This window comes from Tenrec ecaudatus, chromosome 12, assembly GCF_050624435.1.
Source record: "Tenrec ecaudatus isolate mTenEca1 chromosome 12, mTenEca1.hap1, whole genome shotgun sequence".
Taxonomy (NCBI): domain Eukaryota; kingdom Metazoa; phylum Chordata; class Mammalia; order Afrosoricida; family Tenrecidae; genus Tenrec; species Tenrec ecaudatus.
This window is the reverse complement of record NC_134541.1, coordinates 117200208-117218685: the sequence shown is the minus strand read 5'-3', so window position 1 is coordinate 117218685 and position 18478 is coordinate 117200208. Positions and strand designations below refer to the sequence as shown.

General features: G+C 39.0%; 1 protein-coding gene across 1 annotated transcript in view; it reads right to left on the bottom strand.

The window, feature by feature from the left end:
* Positions 1-18478, bottom strand: part of LOC142422892 (phospholipid-transporting ATPase ABCA3-like) — a 182539-nt gene that overhangs the window by 12642 nt on the left and 151419 nt on the right. Inside the window, exons 18-20 of the mRNA XM_075528112.1 lie at positions 17395-17570; positions 12145-12270; positions 11640-11834 (exon numbers count right to left, since the gene is read on the bottom strand). Of these exons, the coding sequence (XP_075384227.1) occupies positions 11640-11834; positions 12145-12270; positions 17395-17570 (497 nt within the window). The remainder of the gene's footprint in view (positions 1-11639; positions 11835-12144; positions 12271-17394; positions 17571-18478) is intronic.

Sequence of the window (18478 nt, the reverse complement as noted above, 5' to 3'; positions counted from 1 at the left end):
GGACTCTAGTCCCCCTGACCCACTGAGCACCCATGGCTGAAACAGAAGCCCTAAAGTCCCTCAGGCCATGGATCTAAAAGTTCTACCAAGATTTTTGACCCCTCTTCTAATGGATGTAAAATATCAGTCAATGAACCTCATTGAAGTAGATTGAAACTGTTCTCATTCCGTTTTGATGAAGAAGGTAAAAATGAAATGTCAGAAGCCACTCAGGATTGTGCTCCTCATCAATCAGCAACTACATGGATATTTTTGCACTGCTCAATATTGCAGTGGCCTGTGTAGGCCTGGGTTCACAGTTGAGTAAAATGAGACTCAAAGCCTTTCTATCTCTGCTCCCAAGGAACTAAAAGGAATATTACTTTGGCAATTAGTCCAGGCCTATATGGATTTGTATTCAAATGCACATTATTTAGGTATCCACAGAAAAGCCTGTGACTTTAATTTAATTCACTAACACATAATAATCTATGATGGTTTATGCCCCTAGACTCTTGACAGAAGTAAGCACCAGTTCCCTCTTTGCCCTAGGTATCAAATTATTCTTACCTATGTTTTAATGTAAATGAGCTTCATTCAAAGATAACTAAGTAAGTAAAACATCACGAATGACGCTGAAAAAACAATCTTCATCCGAAACAAAGTTATAATGACTTCAAGTATTGGGCTTGGTAGAAAAGATGCTATGTTAAAGCACAAAAATGAAAGCTTAAAAATATTTGGAGATAAACCAAACATAAATATCTGTAAATAAATAAATGAATCAATGTATATTACAAAATCTGTGAATGGGTTTTAAGAAAGATTAATAATGACTGAAGAAATAACAATTAAATTGTAATAGTTCACAAGAAAATACCTGGAATACAGTACACACGAATAAAAATAGAAAAAAATATGAAAGTGACATTAAGAGATAAGATTAAGAGATAAGAATGAAATTAAGGAATCAGCCCTTAAGATAGTTAGAGTTGCAGAAAGAAAGGAGAGAAGGAAGGAATAAAACAGAAGGAAGAAGAAAATACTTAAGGATGCAGTAAGTGAATATTAGAACCAACTGATAAATTCAAATGTCAACTGTGTCTGTCTGGGTAGACTAGAGAAACAAATCCATGGACACACATATGTGTATAAGAAAGAGATTCATATACAAGAACAATTGAACATTGAGAAAGCATTCCAACTCAGTCCAGTACAAGTCTATAAGTCTGATATTAGCCCATATGTCTGATACCAATCTATCAGGTCCTCTTCAGACTCAGGAAACACATGCAAGGACGTCAAATGTAGAAGATCACAGGCCAGTGGGTAGAAAGTCTTTGGACCCAGTGTCATTGGAAACATCTCAGTGCTGGCAGGGGTCTCTGCATCAGGGTGGGTCTATGTGTTTTGTCAGCTGCTCTGTCTCCCAGGGTGTGAGCAGAGAGTCTCCCACCTCCAAGGAGGAAAAATCCCAGATTTCCCAGAATTTTCAGGAGAAGGCCATGCCCACACAGAAGCCTCATTGGCTATGATCCGATTGACAGACTAGACTCCACCCCTTTAACTCATAATCCTCTCAAATTGACAATTATATATATATACCACATCAACGAACTATACCAAAAAACTCACTGCCGTGGAGTTGATTCTGACTCGTGTGATCCTCTAAGGGCACAGTAGAATACCTTCCCAGTGTCTAAATCGTTACTGGAGCAGAAAGCTTTATCTTTACCTTCTCTGAGAGGCTGGTAGGTTTGAACTTCCCATCCTATGGGTAGCAGCCCAATGTGTAACTGACTCTGCCAACCACAAGCAGGATAGATATATTTGAAGATCCACATCTAACTACCTTAGATTTAAGCTTAGCAAAGTTTAAGAGAAATGGGTAAAAAGAAGCTCTGGAATAAAGAATGATTTTCTATAAAAAGAATAGGAGTAACGTACTGACAGTTGGCTTTTCAAAAACAATGATGGAATATAGGTATTAGTGAAACACCTTCGATATGCTAAAATAAATTATTGCAAAACTCATATTATATATAATAAAACATCTTTTAAGAATGAGAGCAACAAGATCTTTATAGAATAAAAAAAATCTGAATAAGAAAAAGGTTTCCTCTTGGATTCAGAAGTAAAATGTCCAAAATGGGCATTTCCACTCAATGCTGAATAGAGATTCTGACTGTTTAAATAAGGCAGGAATAAAAAGCAAAAATCTTGGAAAGGAAAAAGATTCTCATTACTTGCAGCATTCATGGTTATATAAGTGTCATTGTAATTTATAGGTAAATAATTAGAATTAATATAACTTCATACATTTTTTAAATCCAGTATTTAGAATTGTGTTTTCTTTGTCAGGTTTTAAACATTTCTATGCAACTAAAGGTCCCAGGGTTCACGTATTTTACTGTACACACAGGAAACATGCACATAAGCAAGGCAGCACAGATCATGGGGAATTAACACCCTGCCACACGAATGTTATCAAGGAACCAAGGAACAGATGCGAAAAGAGGCGAGCACCTTCTTTCAGAGCTGCCAGGGAAAGAAGGACTCCTCCTGAGCTGGCACACTGAGTTCAGACTCCTGGTCTCCTAAACTGAGAAAATACGTTTTCATTTGTTAAAGTCAATAATAAAGTAATTATTTCTAAACATAGGAGTGGATTCATAGATTGACACACAAAGCTGATTAAGCATGGGAAGGAGAATGAGTTTATACTCAAAAACATGCTTCATGGAAGCTATTTCTATATATGTGGCAAATATTTCCATAAATGTTAGAGAACACAGAGTTAAAGGCATTACAATTTCTTAGACATCATCAAACATTTTGAGATAATGAGTCTCTGGGCCTAGAAAAGTCTTGGGAATACCAGTCAATTGGCATAGTACAGTCCACAGAGTCCAAGTTCTAAATCCTACTTTAGTGATTGGGGTCTTAAAAGCGTGTGACTAGATATCTTTGTTAGGTACTGTTCTTGGTATCCTTCCATCTGGAGCAAAAATGAGCAAATAAAACTGAAGATACATTGAATCAATGTTCCCAAAGAACTCATGGACTACATGAATCTTAGCCTCCAAGAATCTGAGTCCCAAAGAACTACTGCTGACCATTCTGAAAGAGATCATTTTAGAAGGTTCAGAATAGAATGAGAGGAAAATACAGAACAAAACCCAGAATCAAAAAAGCCCAGATTTGCTGGCCAGCCAGACTGATATTGGTGGACCTGTGGTCCTTAATCACCCTTCAGGTCAAGCACTCAACTCAACCCAGTGACTCAAATTTCAATAACAAAGCAGATAAGTCTATAAAGGGAACAACACCACTAGGGAGGTACATATTTCTTACGATAACCAACCAACTGATATCAAAAGGGCAGCATTTGCCCAAAGACAAAATTCAGAAGGCAGAGTTAGATAAGGAGGAGGAATGGAAATTGGAAACACATGAAGTAAGATAAGTAATAGTACATTGTAGGGATTGAAATAATGACATAAAATAAAACATGTAGTAAGTGTATTTGCTCTGTAAACCTTCACCCAATTTAAAAAAGTATTTCTATAAACTACCATAAGTAACTAAAATTAATAAGTTAAAAACAACACTAAAAACATAAAATATACATGAATAAATGTCATACAATATTGATTTTTTTCTTGATATTGTATCCAGAGAGCTAGTTGAATTCTCTGATAGTTCTAAATCTCCAAACAACTATAAAAGTACTCTTTTGAGACATTAAATGGATCCCAAAACCTAGAAACATATATTATGTTCATGATAAATATAGCCATTCAAATCCCAGCTTTTTGTGCAAAGAAAGACTAGTTCTTAAATTCATTTATAAATTTTAACATCCCACAAATAACCACAATGATACTGAAGAACATGAGTGATTCATAATAATGAAGAACAAAATTTTGACTCAAAACAAACTAACTAACTGCTATAGTTTATTGTGCCAGCCTGGCCGATAAACACAAGTAGGATTAACTGAAGGGCAGAGGGATAAATGGCTTGGTGAGCCTCGCCTTGCTTGCTCTGTGCCTCAGTTTAAAGGGGTACACTACCTGTGGGATGCCTAGCCTGTGGACTGTGTTGCTGTAAGCTGAGGTCCCTTTAAGCCCACACGATTGGAATGTTCATCTCTGGAGCTGGGGACTGACAGTGGATGACAGTTGGGGACCTGCCTTGCTGTTTGCTGCCTGGGTATATATAGCCCAGCTCTCTCTACAGAAGGGCACTGGCAGCTCTCAAAACTTGAAGGACTGCTAGTATCTCACTGCTTTATAATTTAACTGTTAATTTCTTATATTATCTATCTGTATATAATTTAATGGTTTATTTCTTGAATTATATATCTATGTTTATAAATATATTTATATATAATTACTAGCAATCTGGTTTGTCTCTCTAGAGAACCCTGTCCAATACACTAACTCACTGCTATCAAGTTGATTCTGACTCATAGAGATCTTACAGGATAGGGCAGAACTGCTCCTGTGAGTTTTGAGACTATAACTTTTTACAAGAGCAGAATAGAAAACTTCATCTTTCTCCTAGAGAGTGACTGGTGGTCTAGAATTTGACCTTGTGGTTAGCAGCCCAACATGTAACTACTATGTCACCAGGGCTCCTGATAATTATTTTAAGTCTAGAGTAATTAATGTGTGGCACTAATGCAAAAATACACAATTCATGTGGAACAGAACAATATCTGGAAATTGATGACATGATATAGTTATGTCATAAAGTTGATAGTGTGGAGAATTTGAAGCAAGGAATTACTGAAAGATGTTGGATCAGAGGCAGAACAAGCTGGCTGTGATGTCGGATATTCATAATGTCCCTCTTAGAACAAAGACCCAAGAAAACAAATGAAGGCTATGCAGATGACAATTTTGGAATCCTAATTAACATAGGAAAAATTGAAGAATTAGACTGAGTTCCAAATGAAATGAAAGATGATACAAAAACCAAGGACATGGAGAACTACTGGTTATCAGCACCCTACCAGTTAAACCTCCACAGCATGGCAACATTGACAATGAAAGGAGTGGTCCTAGGTCACATCCCCTTAACCTGGTGCAGACAAGCAGAATGGCTGCACCCACATCCAGAGCTAGGCAAGAATGTTCCCCACCCATGAGCATTAAGTGTACTAACTTCTGCACTGGTCACTGCAATTCTAACCACACTTAGCTAGAGGCTGTGGTGTGCCCAGCCCCCAACACACAATCATGGTTGAATGGCACCCATCACGCACTGCTCCAAAGTGGGGATCCACAGACCTGCACCCACTAGTTGGATCAGTTTCTTAAGCAAGGGACCTGTGAATCAGTGGCAGTAGCCGCTTTTTATGGCCACCCCACCAGGGGATTATGAAATTATATCATCTCCTCTTCTACTCACTGAACCATGCTGGAGGCCCCTACTTCTCTGTCCAGCCAGTCATGCTGAGGGCTCATCCAGGGGTGGCACCCATTCTTCAGCCCTCATACTCACACTAGGGGGCCTATGGACCAGTAATACCAACTGCTGGATGTGCCAGGTTGACTAGAGAAACAAATCCAAGGACACTCATGTATGTATAAGAGAGAGCTTTATATCAAACAGTAATTGTATATTCAGAAAACATCCCAGCCCAGTCCAGACCAAGTCCGTAAGTCTGATATTAGCCCATGTATCCGATACTAGTCTATGAATTCCTCTTCAGACTCACACAGCACATGCAATAAAGCCAAATGCAGGAAGATCACAGGCTGGTGGTGGAAAGTCTTGTGGATCCAGTGTCGGTGGGAGCATTTCAGTGCTGGCGCGGGTCTCCATGTGGCTCCTCCAGCTCCCTGAGAGCAGCTCCTCACAGGAAGGCGAAGCACAATGCATGGCCCATACACAAGGCCATTTACATCCCTGGTACCATTCTGCTGGGTTAATATATACTCAGCCAAGGATTCCACTTTCCCTAGAGAGACTGCATTCAGACGGAGCCATTCGACAGGTCCTCCCACCACTTCCAGAGGTAATGGTGGGTCACCCAGGCTGATGATCCCCTTTGAAGGTCCTGAAATGCTACCCTAGTTGGCAGTACCTTAATGCCCTGCTTGTTGTCGAGAGAACAGTTGGAACCAAGCCAGCTAAAGACATCCGTCTGAGGCCTACTGATTCCATGGCGCCAAAACCTCTGGCTAAGAACCCTAGGATGCTGGGCAACCTAACCTTTTTTTCTGTTTTTTTTTTTTTTTAAGATGGACAACCAGGAATCTGTTCCCAGGGGAACATTTTGTACAGAATCCTATCCTATTAGCCTAGATTGGATCCTCAGATGCTAAATTGCAGAAACGAGTGTCTTTCTGCAACACCATCTGGTCCCAGTACATTCTTGGTGACATGGAATCCTGGGCGAGAAATTTCACACTTTACCTTCTACTCTGATTCAGCCAGAGCTTTTCTGCAAGGGAATGGAAAAGTGGGCAGAGTTCTCTTAGGTTCAGGCATGTTTCCTCTTGAGAAACAGTCAAGACTATTGTTCCACATGTACCAAGGACCTTGTAAGGGGCCCTGAGGCTGAGAGCGAGCCCCGAGCCCAGCTACACCGCCCTCTGTCACTGAACCTGTAGAACCCAAGAAGGGAGAGAACCCAATCAAAAGTTCATCCTTGAACAAGTCAGATGGGGAATTTGGTCCTTGGATGATTCATAAGCCTTTCATCCTAGTTGAATTTAGGCAGATTAAGAGAAACCTAAGCAGTTATTGAGACCATCTAGAATAGCACACAGCCACCTGTCAGCACCTCACTCCTACCTATGACTTGGTTTCAAAGAATGTCGTGATAATTCTAGGACAGACTATGACAGGCTTTGAGAAAGAGAGAGTACTGAAGGAAGCTAAGAAGTTTTCAGATGGTTGTCATGTGATGAATGATAGCTATCCAACAGGAGATACAGTTGTGCCTACAACTGACCACACCTTGAAGTATAACAGTCCCACTGACACGTGGGCATGAGAACATTTTCTAATGTTTGTCAAAGCTGGAGGTAAAAGGCCATTAACTACACTAAAGTGACAGCCATTAACCAGGAGCCTAGGCTTCATGGAACGGCTGAGAGAAGACCTGACTAAGCACACCCCACAGTAGCTTTAGACTCCCGTGAAGGGCACATCATACTAAAAGACACATTCCTCACACGGCTACATCAGACATCCAGAAGAAGCTCCAGAATTACTACCAGAGTCTGGGGGAGCTACCCTAGAAGGGATGGTGACTAGTACCAATACAGCCTTTTATAATAGGGACAAAGAGCAGGAGGCCTGGGCTCAGGAGAAGGAGAGGAGGAAGGATACGAGGTATGCACAGGTACTGGCTGCCATTGATAACCCACACCCACCCACTGTCTCCCAGGTTTCAAAGACCCCCCTGGCACAAGGTACAAAGTCCCATGTGTGTCATTGGCATTTGGGCCACTGGGCAAAGGATTGCCTTAATAGAAATCGGCCTCCATGAGAGTCATGCTATTATGGTAAACAAACTGGCCACTGGCAGCTCTCTCTCCCATGGGAAAACCCCCAGAGAAGAGTGGTCTGTTGGTAAGTGTGTGACTGCTGCCTGGACGGAAGCATCCCAGCTGGCCGGCCCAGCGTCTGGAATTCGGGTTGTGCATGGATGTTGGCAGGTAGTTCAATGCATTTTTTCCTAGTTGGTGCTGTCTACTCTCTCCTAACCTCCTTCCTCAGCCTCCAAGCAGTAACTTGACACTTAAGTAGAGCTTATCAAGTCCACTGTGCCTGGAGACCGCAATCCTCAGGACCAGTAGAGAGAATTAACCAACACAGAAATCTAACCCCTGGCTATAGATTGGGGGGGGGGGGGTCCGTATTACAGCAACATGCTACAAGAGTAGTCCAATGCCAGGAGGTGCTCCACCAATATGGGCTTATCCAGGTCCTAGGGGAGAAAAATAACCCCTTGTGTCTTCCTCGAGACCTAGTCCTTATAAAAACCGAGAAGGATGGGTCCCCCAATTCCCAGTTCCAGCCAGTCTGGAAGGATCCCTTCCTTGTAATTCTCTCTAACCCCACTGCCGTAAAGTTCCAGGATAGATGCATGGATCCACCATTTTTGGATAAAGCTGTGGAAACCATCAGAACCGGCTCTCTCAGCTGCAGACCAAACAGACCCGGTTAAGTATGCATGTGAACCATAGATGGCCTTAAATGGTGTTTTGTTGGCACTCTCCAGAAAACCATACCTCAAATCCACATCATTCAAAGCTATGACACAATTCCTGTGTCTAAAATATGCTTGTAGTCTTTGCCTGTCAGTCCAGTGTTATTATCTCCTGAGATTTCCTTTGGAATCTCCCAGAGTGAGACTCACCCACACTTTCATGGGCATTGCCATTCCATAGCTCTTGCCCTCGCCTTACCTAAACTGTTCACTTATTTTGTTTCTTCCAGAAGTCATCAGATTACTACTGACACTGAGCCAAGTTTGCCTTCCCCAGGATCACTAGTGTCGGGACATCCGCTGTGGGCCCCTAAGTGGATGACAATCTTTCCCAATAGAGTGTGGACCCAAAGCCCCACTTTAGTCTACTAATAGCAGGAAGTATCCATTGACTGCCTTTGCCCAGTATCCTCAGAGATTTGGGTCCATACTCCTTCAGTGGGGAATGCTAGGTAGCCAGGGTAGGTATGAAAGGGGGTGGTGGGGTGGATTGTCTCCCTAAATGTCTGCCTAGGACCACAATAAAGAGGCTGCAGGGAATTCAGGTACCCATTAGACACCTATGGAAAAACCCAAACTGATCATATGGAGACTAGGGCTACCTAGGCACAGGTGAAACTAAACATGGCCATAACCTAGGTACATGACATCACACAAGTGTCCTAAACTCAGCCAACGGAGTCAGCCAGTACTCTCAACCAGACCATCACCACTCCACCCATACCCTCAGCCAGTGGGGCAGGAGGGGATAAAGGCAGAGCTCACAGTCCCACACACTCTCTTGGCCTCTGGGGATTTCCCAGTTCCAAACGTGGTTTCATGCCGTTTTGCACGTTTTCTAGAAAGAGTGTGTGCTTTTTGAGACTGTAACGCCTGAAACTTTCCTTTCCCTCATAAAGTCACTTGGATTACAAAAGTGCTTCTGCCGCGTGAATTCTTTCAGGATTGCAAAGCAAGAATGGAGCTCTACCATCCCCGAACCTAGCAAGGAGCAGTCAAGAAATTGTATGACACTGCATAGGAAAACCTGCTGTCATACAAAGGCCTCTTGAAAGATTAGGGAGTGTGTTGTATGCAAATGAAAACTTTAATGACTAAGGAAGACGGGAGAAGCATTGATGCTTTGGGATTCGGGTGTGGGCAGAGAATATGGAAAATATCTTATACTGCCAGAAGAACAAACAAATCTGTCTTGGAAGAAGTGAAGTCAAAATACTCTTTAGAAATGAGGATGAGGAGACTTCTAGAGTAGATAGTCAGCAAAGAAGAGGAAGGTCTCAAACAAGATAAATTGGTACAGTGGCTCCAACTCTGGCCTCAAATGTAACAATTGTGAAGACGACTCAGTGTTGTGTTCTGTTCTACATACGGAAGCAACTCGATGGCACCTAACAGCAAAGCAATAGCATGTCCACCAAGTTGGTTTGAGGAATGTAATGGATAGGGAACTGTCCTGGTGGTGTAGTGGTTAAAAGCACTCTGATACTAACCAAAAGGTTGGCAGTTTGAACCCACCAGGACTCCATGGTAGAAGCTGTTTCTGTAATATTTCTGTGGAAACATGATGAAGGCAGGTCTGTCCTATCTTCAGGCGACTGGGAGTCAGAATTGACAGGACAGCAATAGGTTCGGGTTTGGTGTGGATAGTGGTATTTAGGGAAGAACCCATCCTCCCAGTTCTCCCTGCAAGTTGCCTTTTCCCTGTATATCTTCAACTTCTACCTTTCTACTCATTATTTTCACTATTATAATTATACTTGAGCTGATAAACTTATAAAAATATTCCCCCCCACCATCTCTGCATGAATTCTAAATGCCCTCTTTGTTTCACAGCTAAATGTATCCAAAGTATAACCCACACTCTTAGTTTCTATCTGGTTTCTTGCATGTATGTAGTCATCCTTAGTCCTATCTTCCCCCACCTGATCTCAGTGCGACTAATATTTCTAATCTCATCAATAAAGTATTAGTTAATAAATCGAATAGATGCCATTCAGGCTCCACCTTGCCTTAGGATTCCTGGTATTTGTCACATTTGGTTGAAGTATTCTCTTTAGTTAGCTTTGTACCAAGGTTACACAACCCTGCCAAGTGGCAATCTCAGCCACTGGCAGACTGGCACGGGGAAAAAAGACCTCATTATGCTTCAATGACAGAAGTACTCTGGAGTGCCATCTGGCGCATTAACTCCATAAAATGAAGGAAGAGCTCACGTGCAACCAGGACATCCTAGTTCATTCTAGTTCCACTTCCTGCTGAGAATTTGCATTTTCATTTCAGAGCTACTGAATCAGAATCTACTGTTTTACAGGACTGCCAGATTATTCTTGTGTCAATGACTTACCGGAGATCTATAATAACAACCTGGGATCTTGTTAAAAATCTAGACTCTAATTCAGTAGCTTTGAAATGGAAATGCAAACTGTCACTGATTGAAGAGAATGAACTGGTTCAAAGTCCTGGTTCCTGGTATCATATTCTCTTACAAACCTGTCTTCTTCACATCTGAGATAGTTAAGGTTTATTGTGCCAACCTGGCCGATAAACACATGTGGGAGTAATTGAAGGGTGGAGAGATAAGTGGCTCGGTGAGCCTCGCCTTTCTCATTCTTGGGTCTCTTGCTCTCTGATGGTTGGAACAGTGTATGGCTGCCTGCCAGTTCCCTGCTTCAGCTGGCAAGACTCACTTCCTGCAAGACACCCCCAAGGAGAAGCCACATGGACCAACCCTGATGCATCCCTGAGTGCTGAAGCAAAAGTATGGAGACCCCTGCCAGCACTAAGATGCTTACATGTTCACTGATTTGGCTTTCCTCCTGCAGTTGATGTCACTGTGTGTGTTTTGTGAGATTGAGGAGGACTTTGTAGATTGGTGTCAGACATATGGGCTAGTGTTGAACTTATGGGCATGGACAGCACTGGGTTGGGATGCTTTCTTAATGAACACTTAACCTCTCTTATATACATATGAGTTTCTATGGATTTGTTTCCCTAGTTTACCCAGACTGACACACCATCCTTATATCATCTTGGCTGGCATAGGGACTGATGAGAGAACTTGATTTACACCAACCATTTCAAAAAACACAAAAGACACTCACATTCTAGATATTCATGGTAAAGATGTTCTCATCCTCTCCTTAAAAAAAAACGTTTTGAAAATGATGGTGGCAGCCTATGGACAAATGTGCTTGATGGATGTATGGCTTGTGGTAAGAGATGTAAAAGCCCCCCAACAAAATTATTTTAAAATAAAAAAGAATTCAAAGTCAAAATTTTTTTCTCACCTTAAAATTCATTGATAGAATCAACAGTATTAATAATAATGCCTACTCAGTTTCTCATTTAGTACCTCCAGCCTTTTGCCTTTTACCTGCACCTCCCAAATTAACCAGCTTCTAGAACGATAGACAATGAAGTGTCTTACCTTTAGAATGTTTTGGGTGATGCTAAAGCCTTCAATGAACATATCCCCAGAAGTAGCAGGCTTTTCTCCAGTCATCATTTGAAAAGTCGAGGTTTTCCCTGCTCCATTGAATCCAAGTAATCCAAAGCACTCCCCTTTTTGTATTGTAAGGGAGATGTTTTTCACTGCCAAAATGGCTGGAATCTTAAAATATATCTACAAATCCAGAAAGCACACTGTAGTGAATACTGCCTACAGATCAAACACAATCAATCAGTATCTGGACCCCTATATGCTCTAACTAGGACTATTTCACAAAGGATATTCTATTATGAGGAGTCTTTAAGAAGTTCATCAAAAAATTCATTGTCTTTGAGTCTCATTAACCCCACACACTTTCTGAAGTCCCCTTGCATATTGGGTGACTACACATAGATCCCAATGAGCACAGTGGTCTCTTGAAGGCAAAGATCTATTCCTAAGTAGGGGAGAATCCAGCATAATGTTGATCACTGAATGGCATTACCTTTATAAGTTCCTTAATTAATACTGTGTCATTTAGTAATTCAAGAGGCATTTCTAGGACTTTCTTCCTTTCCTTTTCCACATCTTCATCTTCAGATTCCCCAGCTAATTCCTTGGAAACTAGATCCTATATTTCAAGACAAGAATCATAGACATGGATACTATTCAGGATTTGTTCTAGAATAGGTGACTTCAGGAAAGCTATACTAGGGGATAATCTCAATATTAAAACAAAAGATTTAAATCATTCCTATGAGACTTCCTATATTCTCACAACAAATCTCCTAAACAAATGTGACTGAATCTTGGAGAATTCATGTTTTATTAGTAGAATAAGGCAGAGGTACAGAAAAGAGGGAAAGAACACTCCATATAGAATATGAAATATGAATTACTATATTAAGATTTGTACTTAAATTAAAAAAATAGATGGTAAAGCATGCAGAGAAATGATTTGTTTGACCTGAGTCTTTAAGAAGGAAGTCATCTCAAGGGGGCATGAAAGCTCTCAAAATACATTCATGAGTTAGTCATCAAAATGACTTTTGAAAACTCACTCTCCACAATACAGTATCAATACCACTTATCATTCTAAAAGGGAATGGGCACTAAGCAAACTAGCAAATCTTCCCAGAATGTTTTCCAATAAACACAATGAACACTATAGCCCATGTTTCCTAGACAAATAACAGATCTGAATGCTCTTAGTATCTCAATTAGACTAAACGACTTTAGGAAGGTGATCTTAAGATATTTGTAATGGAAGTTGGAAAAATTAAAAAAATATATTTCTTGGTTCATTTACTTCAAGGCACATTGTTCTTTGCTTGCCACAATTTAAGAAATTAGGATGACATAGCTTGTTTTCCCCAGAATTGGACACTTCATCAAAAACTGAAGCCATAACTGAGATTATTCGAATCAAATATGACTTGCCATAATCACAGTCCATTCAAGATAACAAAAGATTGAGGAAGGCTTAACTACTTATTTTATAGGAGAGAAAAAAAAGTGTAAGATATCCTACTTTCAGAATGCCAGTGTGCGGAGATCCTGAGATCGCTGCCTCTGCAGCACTGGTGAGGTTTACAATTATTTTAAGTTTCTGGAAATGGTCTCAGGGTAACATAGCATCTAGAAAATATTTATTCTTAAAACACCTGTTAAGCCTCTACAGTGTTCAGATTTTGGAAACAGAAAATTAAGAGACAAGCAAAGAGAAGAAAGCTTAGCTATAGGTAGGAAAAAGAAATAGAAACTGCATGTGAGCAACCAGAAAAAGGTTTCAAAGTAATCCCTATCAATATATTCAAAGGCCTACAGGAATCCAGGCTTAGAGAAGAGAGGTATGATGACAACGTTGCATCAAATAGAAAGCATTGTTATAGACTTTAAAAATTATATCAAGGGGGGAGCAGGGAGGGAGGGGAAAAAAAGAGGACCTGATGCAAAGGGCTTAAGTGGAGAGCAAATGCTTTGAGAATGATTGGGGCAGGGAATGTATGGATGTGCTTTATACAATTGATGTATGTATATGTATGGATTGTGATAAGAGTTGTATGAGTCCCTAATAAAATGTAAAAAAAAGAAAAGAGGAGAAAAAAAAGAAAATGATTAGGGCAAAGAATGTACAGATGTGCTTTATACAATTGATGTATGTATATGTATGGACTGTGATAAGAGTTGTATGAGCCCCTAATAAATTGTTTTAAAAAATGTGCTTGACACAAGTGATGTATGGATGGATTGTGATAAGAGTTATATGAGCCCCCAATAAAATGATTAAAAAATATTGCCATTCTAGCTATACAAAATTATATCAAATGGAAATTCTTGAAGGGAAAAGAACACTGATTGAAATGAAAATTTCACTAGAGCACTGCAATACACCCAAACCAAACTCACTGCCATCAAGTTGATGCCAACTCATAGCAACCCTGCAGGACAGGGTATAATTGCCCTCGTGGGTTTTGGAGACTACTCTTTACCAGAGTGGAAATAGAAAGCCCAGTCTTTCTCCTGATGCATGGCTGGTCATCCCCAACTGCTGACTTCACAGATCAAGGTCAACTCATAACCACTCCATCACCAGGGCTTCTATAGGGCCTCAATGATAGGTTTTAATTAGTCCACCTATAAGTGGAGGTACTATTTCCCCCGGGGTTATCCACCCCATCCTCTTTTTCTAGCAGTCCTGTTGTACATGTGTTATTGCACTTAGTGTCCCACATTTCTCTGAGGTTCCATTCATTTCTCTCCTTTCTTCCGGATTGCATATTCTCTACTTATAAGTATACAAGTTAAAATCCATATCCTCAAGTAGCTCAATGAACACCAGTTAGGATAAACGCCAAGCAATAATATAGTCCCTGGCATGGTAAACATGCTAAAAACCAAAGAGGGGGAAGCAAGGAGGTTTCAAGGGGAAGTGGGAGAAAGGGACATAAATAATGAGAGAGAGAGAGAGAGAGAGAGAGAGAGAGAGAGAGAGAGAGAGAGAGAGATGGCTAAAAGGGAGATGTGGAAATGGGGTATGTGATAGAACTCCACCTCATAGGAATTGGTTTTATGATGATTACCATCCATTAAGTTATCACTGAATGGCTATACACAAAATGTAATATATTTGCCACTGAAAACCCCATTAAGAGAAAAGCTGTATTAGAATAAGTGAGTGGCAATTCTTTTAGATGCTTAGAACAAGTAAATGACAGGGCTTCTACTAACTCAAGTCCACAGGACCAAGTGAAGAACTAGTAGCAGTCAATAAGACTGTGAATACATACTTAGTCTCCTTTCTTCTCACAGCTTCTTTAAATAACAAAACCATATACAAGTCAATAATTAAAAGAACATCACAAAAGGAAAAAGAGAACAGATACAGTTTTAACTTTTCTATCTCTTACAGGAATTAATTTAGAATACATATGTAAATTCTGATAAAATATACATAATAAACTTTAGACTCTAGCTCTAGATCAACTATTAAGAAAATGAATATATATACTGACAAATTATAAAAGGTACTAAAAATTACATTATAAGATATTCAGTTAATACAAAAGTAATCAGTAAAGCAGAAATAGAGGGGGAGAAACAAAACAGAAAAAAGTAAAGTGAAAAATATGTATTCAAAAATATCAATATAAACATTAAATATGAATGGGTTGAACAATGCAGTCAATAGACAAAAATTGTCAGGTTGATTTAAAAAATATCCAAGTATATGCTGTTTACATGAGGCATGTGTAATCCCTTTAGATTCAAAGATACATATAGATTGAAAATAAATAGATGAAATAAGGGATAGCATGTAAACAACAATGACATAAAGATGGAAGACTCTGCACTAAATAAAGAAAATAGACTTTTAAGCAAAATAAAGTACTATTATAGTTTAAAATGGATATTTTATAATGCTTAAGAGTCAATCATCAAAAGATATAATTTTTATAAATATGTTACAACTATGATGAAGGGGTCATGAGGGAGGGGGGAGAGGGAGGGAGGGGGAAAATGAGCAGCAGATATTAAGGTCTCAAGTAGAAGGCAAATGTTTTGAGAATGATAATGGCAACAAATGTACATATGTTCTTGACACAATGGATGGATGTATGGATTGTGGTAAGAATTGCACGAGCCCCAAATAAAATAATTTTAAAAAGATATAATACAAATATTTTTTTAAAAAAGAAACACGGTGAACACACAAATATGGGAAAATCAAACCATATAAAATGGGACAAACAAAAAAGGAAATTAAAAATAAGAAGAATGGAAATGAAGACTGAACATAAACTATAAGACACAGCAAAAATCAATGCTTAGAGTGAAATATATACCTCTAAATATCTATATTTCAAAAGGAGAAAGATCTCAAAACAATCTAATATTCTACCTGAAAACACTCAATAAAGGACAGCAAACTAAATCTCACGCAAACAAAAAGTAGTAACATTCGTGCAGAAAATAATAAAATAGAATATCAATAAAACCAACAATTGGGTCTTTCTACAGTTCTACAGAATTGACCAACCATTGCTGGAAGGACAAAGACGAAAAGACAGCATGACCCCAAATTGCTCAAATCCGAAATGGAAGAGGAGATTTTATTGACTTTACAAAACTCATAAGAATTTGAAAGAAAGCCTATGAATAATTGCATGCCCATTAATTATATACCTCAGTTGAAACAGAAACAATTCTGAAAGAAAAATCATCTACTTAAATACAAAAGAATAAATATAAAATCTAAATAGCTCTGTAATATGTGACTATGGAGGATTGCTGCACATGTGCTGCAAAAGACCTCTGGACAGATGTCCCTTTGAGAACTGAGGTGCCCCTGACACAAACCATGGCATTTTCCTTAGAGCAGGCAAACAATTATATTAAAAATAGAAAATCAATAAAAGCAAAAGTTGGTTCTTTGTAAAGATCAACAGAATCGACAAACTATTGTTTATTTGCATGTGAAAGTTGGACAATGAATAAGGAAGATACAGAAGAACTGATGCACTTGATTTAGGTTGTTGGCAAATAATATACTATGGGATTTCAGAAAAACAAAAAAGTCAGCCAGAATGTTCCTGAGGAACCAAGATGGTGAGACTTTGCCTTGCATATCTTGAGACACATTATCAGAAGGGACCCGTCAGTCTATCATGTTTGGTAAAGTAGAAGGGGTCTGAGTGGAACGCTACTAAATGTTTCGCTTCAGTGAAATTCTAAGACTAGAAAAGACGAGCGCTCCAGAAGCAGCTTCTGAAGGCATCCCATTATATAAATAAGCTAGAAATGAATCAAAAAAGAAAACTATAATAGAGAACATTAATAAAGACAAAGGTTAGATCTTTGAAATGATCAGCAAAAAGGCATATGGTTCATTGTAGGTACTTTCTGCTTAGATAAAGTGTATTTATTAAGATGCATCCCTTCAGCCATGTCTTGATTCTTTTTTCACCCAGGAATAGACGTCAGGCACTGTGGGTTAAGTGTTGGATTGCTAATCACAAGGTTAGTGGTTCAAATTCATCCGACAACGATGAACTTCTCTCTACCTGTACAGATTAGCTTCAGAATCCTTACATGGGCATCTATGAGTCATAATAAAGTCAACGGTTGGGTCTGTTGGGTTTTTTTTCAGGTTTGGGATTTTCCCAGAAAAAGAGATAATTATGTAGACACATGCTTTTCAGGACTCATTCTCAATTCTCTTAGATTTTCTTACGGTTCATGCTCAATTACTCACCTGATTCAATTTTTTGAAGATACCAAAGAATATGTACCGATTGGTCAAGGTTTTTAATTTCCAGAAACAAGTCTCACAAATGAAAATTAACAGGAAAGAAGCAAGACCTAGAATACCCATCGCAAGCAAATACTTTGTAATGTTAGCGTCATTATCAGAAGGATTCTTCTGAGAAACTGTGAACGACAAAAATAAAAAAAGAGAGAGAGGTAGGACATTGGCATCATGAGTAGGGTATAAGAAAACAATACGCAGAAAAAATAGTGGGTAAGATGCACTATAAAGCTAAATTGAGACAACTATTTAGAATGTGACAAGTGACTTGCTAAAAAAAAAAACAACCTAAAACACCATTTGACCACACTGAATTCCTAAGGGTGATCTTCCTGAACCGAATGCACGGTAATTAAGTAATCATTTAAATATTAATATGTTTATTGATGACTAACCATTATTGTTGAGACCATTGGTGGCATCCTGGTTATGTGTTGGACTGCTAACTGAAAGGTCAGAAGTTTGAAACTACCAGCCAGTCCTCAAGAGAAAGAAGAAACTTTCTACTCTCACAAAGAATTCCAATCTCAGAAACTCATAGGGGCAGTTCTACCTTGTCTTTTAAGGTCAGGATGAGTCGAAATCACTGTTTTTATGCCCTACAGAATTTATCTTTAGTAGGTGGTGGTGAAAACTTAAATTATAAATTTGGCTTATCTCTTTATTGATCCATTTAGTTTAAAGCCTTCATCTATCTGAGTCTTCTTTATTTTTAGTTAATATTGTTTAATATTTGTTGGCTTAGATGCATTGCAAATATATTGTTGGTTTTACTGGTACATATTTTTGTTTTATATTCCATAAATGGTATCACTTTTTTGAAGTATAATTTGTTATTGTATATTACTGACAGAACTGTAATTGAGTCTTGTGTATTTAATGTGCTGAATTAGTTTTATAAATGTTAATATTTGTGTATAGGCACTTTAAAATAATTTGTGTTTATATATTTCATTTCCAGTGGACACAGCCAAAGCATTTGCTAATGATATATATTTTTCTTTTCTAATTCCTATACATTTCTTGTGGG